General features: G+C 32.7%; 2 protein-coding genes across 2 annotated transcripts; one reads left to right on the forward strand and one right to left on the reverse strand.

The window, feature by feature from the left end:
* Positions 1-5,295: 5,295 nt before the first annotated feature.
* Positions 5,296-9,923, forward strand: LOC100796613 (oligopeptide transporter 3). The gene is made up of 6 exons (XM_003529628.5): positions 5,296-5,966; positions 6,536-6,633; positions 7,736-8,305; positions 8,519-8,774; positions 8,885-9,067; positions 9,158-9,923. Exons 1-6 carry the CDS (start codon positions 5,463-5,465, stop codon positions 9,773-9,775), a joined length of 2,229 nt encoding a protein of 742 aa, XP_003529676.1. The 5' UTR covers positions 5,296-5,462; the 3' UTR covers positions 9,776-9,923.
* Positions 9,924-11,121: 1,198 nt separating this feature from the next.
* LOC100804752 (SNF1-related protein kinase regulatory subunit beta-2) lies at positions 11,122-14,065 on the reverse strand. The gene is made up of 4 exons (XM_041017477.1): positions 13,563-14,065; positions 13,113-13,291; positions 12,876-13,037; positions 11,122-11,705 (listed from the first exon to the last, which is right to left on the reverse strand). Exons 1-4 carry the CDS (start codon positions 13,623-13,625, stop codon positions 11,381-11,383), a joined length of 729 nt encoding a protein of 242 aa, XP_040873411.1. The 5' UTR covers positions 13,626-14,065; the 3' UTR covers positions 11,122-11,380.
* Positions 14,066-17,139: the final 3,074 nt, after the last annotated feature.

A 17,139-nucleotide genomic window follows, 5' to 3' on the forward strand; every position in this document is an offset into this window, starting at 1 on the left:
AGTATAATCAAGTAATTTAGGCTCTTTTACATGAGAGATAATTGTTAGAGTAAATTAATTGGTTAAGTTAATAGTTGGAATAACATTGATTGGTGAAAAATTATTGTTGTTACATCAAGAACTAATTTGGTAGGCCAAACATTCAACATTTCTACATTTGGGTCACATGAATTACTTGACACAAACAATATCCTTGTGCATACTATATTTGGTTTTATCATTTATTTACTATTTACACAATTTGATTCACTTACCAATTGTTAATTATTTTAAAAAATTAGTGTTTCAGTTACAATTTTCAATTTTTTTTCCTATGGTAGCACTCACTTGTACAAATGATGTTGCTACTTCACATATTGACCCACCATCTCAATTTAATTATTATTATATATTAAAGTTTACAAAAAAAAAAGTCAAAATTAAATCTTACAATGTAAAGATGATGCAATCATCAACCACAATCTCAGTGTCTCACAACGTACATATAAGTAGTATTTTATTGTATTTGATCAAAGCATGAAGAAGTAACAATTTTTAGTGAGATTTGCGGGCATCACACAAGCCTTTTAACATACGTGGCAATGACATGTATAATATAAAGGTTCAAGCAGGTGAAACTCACACGCTGACACGCTAGATACTTGATAGTCGTCCAAATTACATTTTTCATCATTTTTTAAATAAGTACTTAAACATCTTAATATATTTTAGTAAAAAAATTACATGCAATTTCGTAAGTTATTTAAGTGTTTTTGAATTAAAAATGGCATTTTATCTTTGCACAATAAAATTTACATTAAAAGTCAGCATAAATTATTCAGGTCAAACTATAATTGAGATTAGGAAATTATATAAAAAATAGTTAATTAACAAATTGAGTTTAAATTTTATCATATAGTATTTTATATATTATGGCATGCCTTTTAAGTATACCGGTGAATATTAGACACTTGTTTCTCAACTACTATTTAAACCATTTAATGTTTTTTTTTTAACATATCTTTGAACGTTGTGACTTGTGAAGACAGTGAAGGTGTTGGTGTGTTACAATTGTAATTGCATTTTCCATCAAATGATACATTAGTTGAGGTGTATAAACTTTGAATGACGTTCAGATACAAAAAAATAATATAAACTTTGAATGCAATACTGTGAGATATGTATTTATTTTGATTTCTCATATTTGACTCTACTATTTTTCTGATCCTTACAAACAAATCTCCACCATTGCTGTCATTGGAAATCATTGTTGCTGCCGTTGGATATTTTTTCAAATTACAATGACATAAAAAAAATAATCTAAGAAACAATAATTCGTGATCAACTCGTTTTCTCTCTTTCTTAATTACGCCATCAATTTCTTCTAAATTACTCAAATAGCATGTTACAAGTTTTTAATTATTTAAAAATAATGTTTTATTGATTATTTTTTAATTTCTTTCATTAAAGGCAAGAAAATAAGTTTGTATGTACCTTTATCTCCACCATTACTCACACCATTTCATATCACTCCTTGGAAGCAGAATCAGTGATTCTTTGATGACCTTCGACTGATATCCACTTTTTACATTTAGCATTTATATATTATTTTTTCTAGTAAGTGAATGGAAGTTTAGCAATAATTTCTTTTAATAATCATTACGCCGAGTATACATATTGTAAGTGAATGGAAGTTTAGCGATAATTTCTTGCAATAATCATTAAGCCGAGTATACATATTGATTCATTAATTGGTTGGGATTAGTGAAGTTTTTCAGCGGTGATTAGTTATTTATAAAGTTGGTAAATCATTTGTTCCAATAATATAATTATAAAAAAATTGTAAAATCTTCATTCTTATCCTCTTTAAAACATCTATTTTCATAATTATTTATAGTAATTTATATTTTAAAATTATGCCTAAATATAAAAAATATTAAAGTAATATTCATAAAATTGTACTAGTTAATATGTTAATGTGCTTTCAAATTTAATTATTTTTGCTGCTTCCTTCACATAGTGAATTCGCCTTGGCTATGACATGCTAATTAATTAAGTGAATAAATGAGACTAAAGATGGAGATGAACATTTGGGATGAAAAGACAATAAGTATTAGAAATAGTGCAGCTAACATTTATCTTAATATATATAATGTAGTAATTCACTATCATATGTATATATATATAATTTTATTTATTTTTTTAATAATTTTTTATTTGTTTGAAATAAATGACATTTTAATGAATAAAAATTAATATTACATAACATTCAATAAAATATTAAAATTTTTATTCCAATTATACCTACAATAAATAATTATGATTATTTTTTAGTATTGCATAACTTTATAACAACCAATAAGAATGATTTAGTAAAATTGTTTCATTCATTAAATCATTTATTTTACAATGGAATGAGTATTTTAAAAGTTGTACTAAAGATATTTTTTTTATTAATTGACCGTGTAAAAAAAATATACGCTAAAAGCACATGCTTATTAAACTCATAATTTTAAATAACTTTAATTTTTTCACACACGCTTCGTATTTATTATACATAATATTTTGTTTATCTATTTTTGTTAACATCACATGTTTTATATTTTATTTTTATTTATTTTTTCTCCACACTAATAAGTGCGAGAGAAACATTATTCAATTTAAAAGTAGGACAATACAAGATCAAGTGATGTATGCAAACACCAAATCATAAAATATTCAAAGAGATAAAAAAAAAAGTGAATATGATTTTTAAAGCAAACGATTTTATATATTGTTGATATAAAATATAATGCTGTAACTTTTAAAATATATCAAGAAAAAAGCCATCAAGTCACCGGATCTCAAACTAATATATATATTAACTTTCCCAGACACACAGAGATATATAATATTTTAATTAATATAAAATTAATTTTATATGTTATTAAGATAATGATTAATGTTAATTAATAAAAAAAAAGTAAATTTAGTTATATTTATTGTTTTATTATAATGATTAAAATGATAATTAATGTAAAATTAATTGTGTTTTTATTATTATTATGATAATAATTAAGATTATCATCATTTAATATATAAAAAATAATTTCAATTTTATGTGTAAAAGTAGTTTTTTTAAAATTATTATTTATTAAAAGTTAGACATTTAAATAATTATAAAAATAATAAATTTCAATTCTTCTTTTTGGATTCGTCCCGCATATGATTTAGTAACACTATTTTTTTAAAGAAAAAACTATGTTTTTTTTTTCCAGAAAAACTAAGTTAAATAGTACGGGTTTGGTTTATTAAGTTCATCGAGTTTGTGCAAGCTAACAAACACTTCTAATAATCATACTAAAAAAAAACTTAATTGTTTTTAGAGAGACATGTATCGTGAAATTACATTATTACATATGATAAAATTTAATTTATTATAATAATTATAACCTTTTTGACTAAATCAAGAGATTTGAGAGTAGCGCACATATATCGCAAATGATTGGAACATGATCTGCTTTATGTTTCATCACCATACACTTGTAATTGTTACGAGCAAAAAAAAAGAAACAACGATTTGAAAACTTTCCTCCTAGAAATTTTTTAATTATTAGCAACGAGGAACTAAGCAAAAGTCCTTTGTTCCAAAATCCTTATCATTAGACTATTATAACATGCCTCAGTAGCTAAAATAACCCAAAAAAGATAAAAGTGAGGGTATATAAATGGAACAGTATAATAAAGAAAATAAAACTTTTAAACATCTGTACTTGTAAATCCTACGTGCTGATCATAATACTATATTTCAAGTGAGGCTTTGATTTAGGGAATTCTTTAATAAATAAAACAATAGCATGAACTCCACCCACTAACGTTTCATGCGCAGAGCATGAGGCCAGCACGAGCTTAGGTCCATTCTGCCAACGTGGACTTCCAACTGTTGTCTGATTTGGCGCCAATGTTGAAATGTGGGCCCTACTCGCCTGACCTGGATTAGAAGGTAAGCATGTCACACTCTTCTCTGCACCTGTCATTCACACGCCGGAACGTGCATGAAATCATACACGTTGAAATCTTTACTACATCAATGCATTTATTTAGCCCCTCTAATTAACTAGAAAAAAATATTAGATCTATTATTAAAATTAATATCCACTACTTGTACAATTAATAAATGCATTCCTTAAAAAAAAAAATAATAAATGCTCTAAAATTAATATGCACTATTTCTGCAATTAATGTAAAGTATTTTTTTATGATGTTTTTATTTGAGTTGAGCATATATACAATATGGTGAAATCAGTTATCTCCTGACTTTGTTAAAAAAAAAATCATCTCATGAGTTTTTTTTCATACGTATAATTTAAACTTGAGATTTTACATAAAATTAAAATTAGACATGTACTAATTTGATTTGCCGCTTGTTAACATTTTTAAGTATTCAATAAGACATTTTAATTATTCCTTAGATTTTGTTTAACCATGAACATAATTTTTATTTATGAAAAATATCAGCAATTTAATTACAAAAATTCCTTATTTTAAAGCACTTTTTAATTTTGAAAATATTTTTACAACGATTAAATAAATATACTCTTTTATTGACCAAATTCGTACGTTATTCACGATTATTGTTTAAAAAATTTGTACTTTTATGTTAAGTTTATTAATATTTATTGTATCTTCAAAATTATCTTAAGAATAATTTCATATTAATTGATAATATAATTTTTTTATGTAATACGATAATTAAACTCACAAATATTTAATTTATGATAGATTTTTTACATTTAACTAAAACAAATAAATAACAACTCCTAGTCTCGTGGGCTAGTTTTAATCTTTATTTTTAAGATAAGAGGATAAAATAGTCATCGTTTGCCTGCCAAGGAAATCTGCAGCGTTGCAGGGGTCAAGCAGAATTGGGAAACGCAAATATAAAAACTGCATTTCTAGAAATTCTGGTAAAAAAGTTCAATTCGAGAAATATTAAATATATTCAACAGTATAAAGTATAAACAGTGTTACCATTTTATTAACTTAATATTTTTAGGGCAAACTACTATTTTGCCCTTGAAAGTATAATGTACTGTTATATTAACCTTTTGGAATTAAAAAGTTTAAAATCTCAATTTTTTAAAATAAGTCTCTAATAGTTTTAGTTATCATTTAAGTTCAATTCGATCCAAAACATATATTAACATTATTATTTACGTCACACACATTTTTTTAATTTAAAGAATTATTTATTTTTTCTTAGAGATCAATGTAGGTTACTGAATTTTTGAATTAAAATGTAGATAAAAAGCCTCTCTATAGGGGACATTTTGGGGATCTCACAGAAAATCCTACATTCCTTTATAAGCACCGCGGAGGGACATTTTGTCCATGTGTTAGCGACGAAGCAGGAGAGACAAACAAAAACAGAGCAACTCTCACTCTCAGAGAAACAGAACACTCTGTTTTCTTTCTCTGAGCTCATTTATCTCTTTCCACACCCAATGGCGGCGGCGGCAAAGAGCAGCAGCACAGACGCCGAGAAGGCGGCGAACGGAGAATCTCCGCCGGAGCGGTGTCCAGTGGAGGAGGTGGCTCTGGTGGTGCCTGAGACCGACGACCCATCACTTCCGGTGATGACTTTCCGAGCATGGTTTCTGGGAATAGCCTCATGCGTACTCCTGATTTTCCTCAACACTTTCTTCACCTTCAGGACTCAGCCACTCACCATCTCTGCCATTCTCATGCAAATCGCGGTTCTTCCCATAGGAAGGTTCATGGCCGCCACTCTTCCCACCAAAGAGTACGGCTTTCTCGGGTGGCGCTTCACCTTCAACCCTGGACCCTTCAACATGAAGGAGCATGTCATCATCACCATCTTCGCTAACTGTGGTGTCTCCTTTGGAGGAGGCGATGCTTACTCCATTGGTGCCATTACTGTCATGAAGGCTTACTACAAACAGAGTTTGAGCTTTCTCTGTGCCCTCTTCATCGTCTTAACTACGCAGGTTTCCTTTCCTCTGCTTCAAATTTTACATCTTTGTTGCCTTTTGGTTCTTGCAATATTTTTTTCACTTTTTTTTTCTTGTAATTATGACTTAAAAAAATATACGAGGTGAGGCTTTTAGAAAGTGTTTGGTTGGTAATATTTTTTATTTATTTCTTAACGGAACTTTTTAAAAGATGGTTTTTTTTTTCTCTTGAGGAAAAGCGCCTGCCAAACAGTTAATTTGTGCTCGGACAAAGATTTTTGGGAGATGGGGTTGCTAGGAAATAAACAATTCTGCATGTATATATATATATATATATATATAAAATCAAAATGAAGCCTAGCTTTGAGATCTGTGAAGATTGAAGGTTCTCTCATGCTATGCTCTCTTTTTCTAATATTCAAATCCGTTTCGTCTGGATTTTTGTTTTATTGTTTGTTATTATCTACACATATATTTAATTTGATGGATTCTTTTCTTTCTAAAAGACAAAAAAGTGTGGAAGATTAGTTGAATTTGCCATATAATATCTGCTTACTAGTTGCGCGTGAAATTAAAACTTATCATTCAAAATTATTGAGTCGCAGATGCTGGGGTATGGATGGGCTGGGATTCTGAGGAGGTATCTGGTTGATCCCGTTGAAATGTGGTGGCCAGCAAACCTTGCTCAAGTGTCGCTCTTTAGGTTCATTCTCGCTCTTTTGCTTCAATATTACGCTTTATTAATTTGAAATTGAATTATGTAAGAAAAAATGGTGATGTATTGTAAAATAACTTTACACAATCATTCATTCAATTATCATACGTCATACAAACAGTTACGTGTGATTAAACAGAGTGTAAAATTATTTACATTATCTTTGATAATTATTGACATTTTTTCAATAAACTTTCATCAATTCATATAACCAAGAAAAACGATTAATAAAGGAAAAACTTTACAATAGTGAACAGCAAGAGGAAATGATATGAAAACAATCAAAGTAATCTTTTAGAGTTTAATTTTATGTATTATTATCTTCATAAAAAAATTACATAATCAACCAAACAGAAAAATAATAAATATGACTTTTAAAATAATTATTGTATAAATTAACAAATTTATCCTATTTAAGAATTTATAATTAAATGTCAGTGTAAAAATGCTTTATTCTTATATTTAAGTTTAGTATCTCTGCATAATTATACAGTGTTATTTCTTTCTGTCTGTCTGGTTAGACCTAGTGGTAATTAAACAATTGGAACTTTCCAATGAACTATTACTGCGCATATACATATATATTGTCTGACTTCAACCAAATGAAGGCATAAAAGATGCGGAATTTTACTTCTATGGTGTTGCATTTACTGCAAAAGAATTTATACCGAGTTAAATCAACAAAAATAAAGCGAATCAAGTTTGTCGTTGACTAGTAATTGGTAACATCAGGGCGCACAACCAAGCAATATACCCAAATTGACAGTTGTAAGTAAATATGGTGCAACCATGCCACTTTACCTTTGAAAGGATCATATAATGAGTGGTCTTGTCCGATTGTTGCAATATTCTCTTTGCAAGAGAGCATAACTTGAAAGTGAAAAGGTCAAGCGGAAGATAGTATATTAACATTAATATTAATATATGGTATCAATGTTTCATTGGATACTGTAGAATTGACATATAGGCAAATAATCAGTATCTTCTCCAAAAGAGCTTACTCAACAGCAGTAACCAATTAATTTATTTGCTCGTTTATTATTATACCCTCTAATGTTGTTTTGATTACATCAGTAACCTTATGCTACAGGGCACTCCATGAAAAGGAGCCGAAATCAAAAGGTTTAACGAGGATGCAGTTTTTCCTTATTGCCATGGGTGCAAGCTTCTTGTATTATGCACTCCCCGGCTATCTCTTCATGGTCTTAACATTCTTCTCATGGATCTGCTGGGCATGGCCACATAACATCACTGCACAGCAAATTGGATCAGGTTATCATGGACTCGGGATTGGTGCCTTCACACTTGATTGGGCAGGGATTTCAGCTTATCATGGCAGTCCCCTTGTTTCACCATGGTCTTCCATTGTTAATGTGGGAATTGGATTTATCATGTTCATCTACATCATTGTACCTGTGTGTTACTGGAAGTTCAACACTTTTGATGCCCACAAGTTTCCTATATTCTCTAACCAGTTGTTCACGGCCAGTGGACATAAATATGACACCACCAAGATCTTAACCCCAGAGTATGACCTTAATGTTGATGCATACAACAAATACAGCAAGTTATACCTCAGCCCTCTGTTTGCATTATCTATTGGATCAGGTTTTGCAAGATTTACGGCAACCCTCACTCATGTAGCACTGTTTTATGGAAGGTAAAGTTACTATCAAAGCTTTTAACATAAATTTATCTCTTATATGCTTGCATGAAATCACTTTGGATATATATATGATCATATTTATAACCAGCAGACATGAAGTGCATGAAGTTAAATCAGTCAAATAGAATAGAGTTTCCTATAAATTAATTGCTCTAGTACAATGGGATTTTTTTCGGTTGGCACTGATATAATTTCCTTTTCCCACAGAGACATTTGGAGACAGAGTAGATCGGCAATGAGTAACGCGAAATTGGATATCCATGGTAGACTGATGAAAGCTTATAAGCAAGTACCTGAATGGTGGTTCCTCAGTATATTGTTTGGGAGCATGGCGCTATCCCTGCTAATGGCTTTTGTGTGGAAAATGGATGTGCAACTGCCATGGTGGGGTATGCTCTTTGCTTTTGGTTTGGCTTTTATTGTAACCCTCCCTATTGGTGTCATTCAAGCAACTACCAACCAGGTACTATCTCCAATATTCCTGTCCCCTCCACTATTATTTTGATGCAAAGTGGGAAGCAATAGAGGTTTAACATTTTAACACTTTTTTTTTTTTTTGTGGTCACCTTGCAGCAACCTGGATATGACATTATAGCACAGTTCATGATTGGGTATGTCCTTCCTGGAAAACCAATTGCAAACTTGCTCTTCAAGATTTATGGGAGAATCAGCACCGTCCATGCTCTCTCTTTCTTGTCAGATCTCAAGCTAGGCCACTACATGAAAATTCCTCCACGGTGCATGTACACCGCTCAGGTATTTCAGCTTCAATTCTCCTAATCCAAGTCTTTTTTTTTTTTAATTTTCTCATTACTTATTTGATTTTGTTTTGTAATTTCGAAACAGCTGGTGGGAACTCTAGTTGCTGGTGTAGTGAACCTGGCAGTGGCTTGGTGGATGTTGGATAGCATTAAGGATATCTGCATGGATGATAAACTTCACCATGACAGTCCTTGGACATGCCCTAAGTACAGAGTGACCTTTGATGCATCAGTTATATGGGGTCTGATTGGACCAAAGAGGCTATTTGGACCTGGTGGGCTGTACAGGAACCTTGTGTGGTTATTCCTGATTGGAGCAGTGCTGCCAGTTCCCATTTGGGTGTTGAGCAAAATCTTCCCTGAGAAGAAATGGATACCACTGATCAACATACCAGTTATAACCTACGGCTTTGCTGGAATGCCACCAGCAACTCCAGCCAATATTGCAAGCTGGCTAGTGACTGGAATGATCTTCAATTACTTTGTGTTCCGCTACAACAAACGCTGGTGGCAGAAGTACAATTATGTACTATCAGCAGCACTGGATGCAGGCACAGCTTTTATGGGTGTTTTAATATTCTTTGCCCTGCAAAATGCTGGCCATAATCTCAAATGGTGGGGAAGTGAATTGGACCATTGCCCATTGGCCACTTGCCCAACTGCACCAGGAATTGAGGTTGAGGGCTGTCCAGTATTCAAATAGACAAGAACCATAATGATAATGGGTTTAGCTTTTTCTTTCTTTTTTGTATGTTTTGGGGGGACCAAGTTAGGCTGAGAGTATAGCTATAGGGTGAAAGGAATAACCAATTGTTCAGCAATTCTGTAAATGACTAAATGCTTGCTTGTCATTGTGGAGGGTTTTCGTTTTTTTAACCTGTGTCATATATGCCTCATAACAAATATGCGGTTCGTTAGTAATGGAACAAAGTATGACTTGTGATACATTTTTAGGACTTGAAAAAATTCACCTGCACTTTAGAAACTGTTCTAGACACGTAATTGCAGTTTTATGGCCTTTGAAGAAAGAGAGCCATGCTTAGCAGCGACGTGGAATCCAATTCCAAAGATAATAAGATGCTTGTAAATCTAAAATAAGATGGCGTGCCGGGGTTGTAACTCACTCCATTGATTAAGAACGCATACTTGCTAGCCTTGTTTTCTTCATTTCTCCCATCCCGCAACCCCACCACAAAATCAACCTTGACCAGGTTTCACACGAAAACTCCTTAGCACTCCATCAAAGGAAAAACTTAAAGGCCTAAACTAATTCTACATTCAAGATCTTGTTGATCATTAATATTCCACTTTGCCAGTCCTCAATATTATCCCAATTCCCAAATAAAAAAGTTGAAACCGAAATGCCTGAGCATTGGAATAACTGCATCCAACACTGCATAAGGTAAGCAAAGGTGGACACTATGGATGTGGTTTCTTAACAATTGAACAGATTTATTAGAGAGAGACAAAAGAAACGAGTTTCACTGGATTTTTAGATAGTAGAAAATTTGTGCATCCATCTCTCTAGGAAAGGAAAGGATCCATATCTAGAAATTACATTTGAAGTTTCCACGGGTTTCATTCAAATTTTAAAAATTACGAAAAGCATCAACAAACAAATTCCGAAACACCTTCCCAGTAATTATCAGATTGAAAAGTAAGCAGCGAGCATCATGTTATATTCATATTTAAGCTTTTATATGACAATATTGGCGAACATGAATGCACGTGTTAAACTACGAGGCCAATATATTTAAAATAATAATTAAAAAAAAAACTCTTTCTCCCAGCAAGACAAAAAAGAAAAAGAAAACTCTATTTTGCTACCGGAGGTCAATTCAATGGAAACAAATCATTTGACCAAAAAAGAAGGAAACGAATCACAAATATTCCTAGAACATGCTTAGACACGGAATAGACCACCAAACCCAACCATCAGGGTACGCAGAAAATTAGAAAATAAAAAAGGGAACGGAAAAAAAAATGCTAAAACAGAAAATGCATATGTGGTGGTTATCCTATCAAACAAATTGCGCTTCCAACTATATGTGATAAAAACCTGTTATAAATTATTTTTATCCTTTGAATCACCCAACCAAAATTCCTAGAGAGAAGCATCACCAACTATGTAAGAATTGGAACTAAATTGTCTGATGATTGTCCATCAAGCAATGCATTATATATAATACAATCTTGACTTTCGTGTAGTGATCCTTATGTAGCTTCTCATTTCTCTCCTATAACTATACTACGTGAAGCTCTATAAACAAATAGAAGGCGTTAAAGCTATGCTCCAAGTCATTTATGTTTATGGTTTACTTTGCAACGACTTGTACAGTACCACAGTGACATATTTGGCTAGAAACCGATGAGTTGTACCAAGGCCAGCCACTGAAGGACTGCTCTTTCCTTTCTGGGTGTAAAGATGATTCAGCACTCCATGTCGAGGTCTTGACATAGGAGGTTGGATTTCCATATTTGTTGCAGGCACATTTAGCAGTGTCATTTGCAAGAGTGGAGGAACTAATGGTGGCTCCTTAGCATAATCTTCAGAACTAAGATGTAAGTTATCATAACTTGAGTCTGGTGATTGAGGAGGCTCAAAACTAGAGATGCTTCCAATGTCTTCAGGACTACACATATATTAGATAGAATTGTTACTCTCAATGTAGACATCAATGGCTTTCAGCAGTAAAATAATCCAGACACTTAATTTTAATCATAGAGAATATTCTACAAGATTAATTATTGGCTACCATTTACGTGTTACTTCAGTGTCATGAGATTATTTGAAAAATAAGTAACTATATAAAAAATGAAACAAGTCAAATAACAATATGGAAAACTATTCTACAACTATTACAAAAACCGATTCATGCACATTAAAGGTAGCTATCCGATAATTAAAGAAGACTTCCACAGTTACCCAGTTACCAAGTGAAGCAAAAGTACCAAGAAGAGGCTAGAAGTAGACCGCAATTAAGGTGGGGGCTAGGAGTGGCCGCAATAAGGTGGCTTTCCCACACTGTTAGCCTCCAAAAGAAATAACAAAACATGAATTATCATCTCATCAGCCCAGTTGACTTCCCTTCACGAGTCAAAATGAATGGAAAATATTCACATGAGACTACAATTATGACAAGGCATTGATAGTATACTACTAGTATATCTTGGGACCTATTGAAAAAGTATGTCCCTGAAATGAGTTTGGGATCATGTGCATCTGAAACAAAATTCTTCCAAGAAGATAAGGGACATGCAATCAAAGAGTGTGAAAAGGCAGAAAATAAAAGACGTCCAGCGGTCCAGGGAGAAAGCTCAACCCTAGGACTATGTTAGACCAAGAAAAGGGCACCAACTCCAAAAAAATGTCAAAATGAACAATTGTTTGTGCTCTAAAAGGAGAGAAAAGTGCATTCAATGCCAAGTTTCTGAAAAATAATAAGGCTTTCCCTTCACAATTTAGAGCATGTTTGGTTTGCAGTTGCAAAATTACCTTTCAGGCAAAAGTAATTTTGCCAACAGATCTAGGCCCTTGCTTTTGCATTCATTTTGTTTTTACCCATTAAATTTGCATTGGAACATGCATCACAACATTTCCAACTGCAAACCAAACATGCACTTAATCACACTGGATTCATTTTTTTGCACAAGTCTTGCCATATGTTAAGTTAATAATCCCTAACATAAGCATAATTCTTTTCCCAAAGACGAAAAAATTCATCATATTAAAATGAATATAATGATCATCATATATCAGTTTTGTTTGTGTGCAAAATAGGTTTATAGATATAAAAAAATACCTGTAAGTCCAAGATGTTGTAAGCATTCCCAGCATCATCTTGGGCCCAAGGCGAATCTGGAGTGTACTTCTTGCGTCCATCCACAATAAATCTGTACTGGTAAACACCAGACGGAAGTACCTCATTAAGGCAAAGTCCTTCCCTGATCTCTGCAGGGGCATTCTGATGAAGAAGGAATATAAGAATCTAAGAAACAGCCAAAGCGGTCAGTGAAGATTAATGCTAACGTATCTAAACCTTGTTTTCCAATTATCCCACGATCCCTCGACAGCTACTTCCTTTCCATCATAACTCCAAGTAATCATTGTTGGGATTCCTACTTGAGTGTACATATCTTCATACCCTGAAGTTGTCTCCATCCAGGAACAACTTGGAACATGAATGTCATCAGGTCTTTGTAGCGGAACCACGGGAACCTACAGAAGGGAAAGAGAATTCTTGTCAGTTGATGAAAACAGAGGTAGCAAAAGGACAAAATCCAACAATAAATCAAGTGAACAAAATTCAGAATCAAGCTTAGTACCATAGACCAAACAACATATCTAAATTACTGGCGACACAAGATCAAATGTGGAAAATCCACAATCAAGTTGGGAAGGAAAAGAGTAAGATATTCAAAAAACAGTAAAGTAAAAGAAGTTGGGGATGGGGTAGTGTGCTGTGTGCAACATTGAATGAGATAGATACCTGAGGAGCGAATAAGAGGGGGGAATGGGTAGTCGTAGGGGTGGTGGGAGGAGACTGAGGCATGGCGTTCTCATCAGCTACAGTTGCTTCTTCTTCACGAGTCACGTTCACATTAAGGGGTGGTCTACCCAGTTATATAAGTAAGGGTTCGTCACTACAAAGCGAGGGCTGACGGTACCCACAGGATAGAATATGACTCTGATACCATGTTAGCTTTCATCTTAAAACCAATTAACATTGAATGAAGTTGCACAACAGATATATAAGTTGCACTCAAAGAATTACAATAACCGATGTGGAACTTAGCTATTTTTCAATACCATCCTCAACTCCAAGCAAGAGAAGAAGGAAAGGAAAAAGTTGCAACTTAAAGAATAAGAATAAGAAGCCAAGCACTTGTGTTCGTCTAACTAATAATAATGAATTAATACTAATAAGAATATTCTCCCTTGAGTTTGGATTTGTGGGGGTGAGCAACAGAACAGTATCGTCTCCGCCTCTTTTCTTCCATTCAGATACATACATACGTACGTACCCTTTGCTGTTCGCTCCTCAATGTCGTCAAATTTCTAGAATATCCTTCAAATAAAAAACAATCGTAACATCTTTTAAACAAATGTAAAATATTAATTACTTGATTAGTTTTGCTGACTTAAACAAATAAGAAATAATAATGAATAATTATTATGACTATTTTAAACTTTTTCATTGAGCAAATTCAGTTTGAAAATTAACTTACATAAGTAAATAAGTCATAAGCTAACATTTTTGTTTTAAAGCCAGAAGCAAATAATTACTACATCATTACAAATAGAAATAAATAAATATATTTATAATTAAGAAAGTCATGGTGATACAAATATATTAAATCTTACATTAATATAAAATAATTTTTATATATTATGTCACTTTTCTGTTTCATATTCGTTTTTTTAAAATTTAATTAGAATACACTCATGTTATAAATATTTTATGTATAATAGAATATTATGTATAATAAGACTATTCAATTTTATAATAATTACTTTAAAAGTCATATTTAAAATGATTTATAATTAATTAACAATGATTAAAATTTTATATTAAAAGCTTAAATATGTTAAAGATACATGAAATATATTCAAATTTTGTAACTGATTCTTAAAATTTTTTTGCTTTAGGTTTGGTCTTTGAAACTTCAAAAATTTTATAGAATTGCAGAGTTGATCTCATTGCAAAACATGATGACATGTTCATTAGTTAGATAGATCGGCGATGTACGGAGTGGTCACATCATAGATATCAATGACATGCTGTGTCACTTGAATTTTTTATTTTTATATTTAATTTAATAAACTATTTTATTAAAAAAAGAAATTAAAGTTAAATATGTGCAACTAATGGCAGACTAGTGCTTGTTGACTTGGGAGTGGTGGTGGTGGAAAGAGGAGGAGGCATGGAGGGGACAACGGTATAGTTCACGCGTTTAGACGTCTGATGTGACTCTCTCTATATACACATCATTATGTTTTGGAGACCAAGACTAACAATAAAAATATCACACAAATTTTTTTGAATATTTAGAGATCGAATAAGAAGTAATTTTTTTTTTCTTTTACGGATCAATTATAAAATTTAGGTACATTTCAGGATCTCCAACATATTTAACTCTTACAAATATATCACTCTTACAAATATATCAAAACCATCTTTCTGTTTTTACATTGTATTGAAGGATTCTTAAGCTTTACGGAATTAAATTGCTCCTCTTATATCAAATCAAAACATGACAATAAATTATACATACACGCATCATGTGAATGATTATAAGGCTAAAACCACACACTTTACTTTTTCCCGGAGGAGGAAATGTTTTAAGTTGGTATGCTCAGCTCATTTTCGAAATTGACAATAGATACTTATTAGATGAATGCCCACCAAATAAGGAATAGAATAGTTCAGCTCCAAAAAAGAGAGAAACAAGAACTTGGAAGCATAAAGGTATCAACGACTGATTCATCAATGCCGTCTTTCACTGACACCACGATACCCTTTTGACTCATTAGCCAAGACAAGATTGATAGGTACACATACTGAAAGAGGGGCCATGCTGGATTCACTATCTACGGGCCCAGGAGAAAGCATTTTTTAACTTTCAACGTGGAAGAAGCATTTGAGTCTTTGAGGCAAAACATCGAACACGTAGCCGACCTATCCCAGTTGTCGGCACGTCTGAACCAATCTTAGTCGCTCCTTTACAGTTTCATTCTTTGAGTTTTGGCCAATACCGTTTTACGTGCGAATCGGTCCTGACTTCTGAGACGTTAGTTTTAGATTCCTGGTTTTTGTTCTTGTTGAAAGTAATTCCTACTCAGTATGCCAACATAACATCACATCACATTCTAGATTCATATCCACTGCTGATTTTATTTTATTCTCTCTTTATTGTCGAGGCGCAAACATTTTAATTTATATACCACTGGAAATTTGTGCTCTTCTTCTGAAGATAAATGCTTCATAGACAACCCTTAGGTATACAAAATAGCGAAACTAGAATGCACATCCATTGAATTTTATGAGGGAATTTGTACAGAAATGTGTTTTCTGACCTGTCCATCCCTGCATGGAATCTTGATACAATCCTAATTGTTTGCTTGTTCACGCTATAAAACACATTCACCCAAAAACTCTTGTAGTTCAATGTGAATTTGACAACAGGTGAATTGAGGTGATTTGGATTGGTAATATGCCTATTTAAAAAGTATGTCATTCTTTGACTGGTCTTGCCTCCAATTTCAAGGGTGGTGCCAATGGTGCCTTAGCTAGATTCGTCAGAGACTGCTATGCTGCCTTCCACGGCCAGGGGCCCACGAATTCTTCATGGCCTTTTGACACCTTCCTTCCAGAAATGCATTAAGGTTCATCGGCCTCGGCCATCACATTAAATTAATGGGTCCCTTGGCCTCGCTAAGATGGTTCCCAGTTTCTCAAGCCTTAAACCTAAAAGACATAGGCCATTACTCAATTCAACATCCACTAAAATAGAAAGGGATGTGACATTTTTTTTTTCTTGCGTGTGCAGAGTTGCATACTTATCATTATTCAAATTAGCAATTAAAAAAAATAGTCAAATCTTTTAAGATATTTGTAAGGCGCGGCTTGTATTGTTGTTACCTGAAATGATCAAGGAGTTTCTTGAAAATGTCCTATTCCTGGTTTCCTTGATCTAATGCAATACGTACAATTCCTAATGGCAAGGAACAATCACCGTGATTTGGCTAAATTACTAGAAGACATAATTAAAATATATATCTTGCTTGACAAGAGATAAAGTAGTATAGACTATAGACATTTGATCCTCAATTATGGATGGTCACGTAATGAGCTACAGTCTTTACTGCTCATAACCAAGACTATAGCTTGAATATAATAATGTGTTAAATTCATCTGCGGTTCCTTGAACCATTTGACAATTTTTAGTCAATTGGCTCATTTAATTTGTATTTATTTTTTAATTAGGTCCATCGGATAAATTCATAGCCTCGGGAGCCCACCAGAAAATTATGGACAAGCCCATGACTTCTCAATAATTACTGTA

The sequence above is a fragment of the Glycine max genome, chromosome 7, assembly GCF_000004515.6.
Source record: "Glycine max cultivar Williams 82 chromosome 7, Glycine_max_v4.0, whole genome shotgun sequence".
Classification (NCBI taxonomy): Eukaryota; Viridiplantae; Streptophyta; class Magnoliopsida; order Fabales; family Fabaceae; genus Glycine; species Glycine max.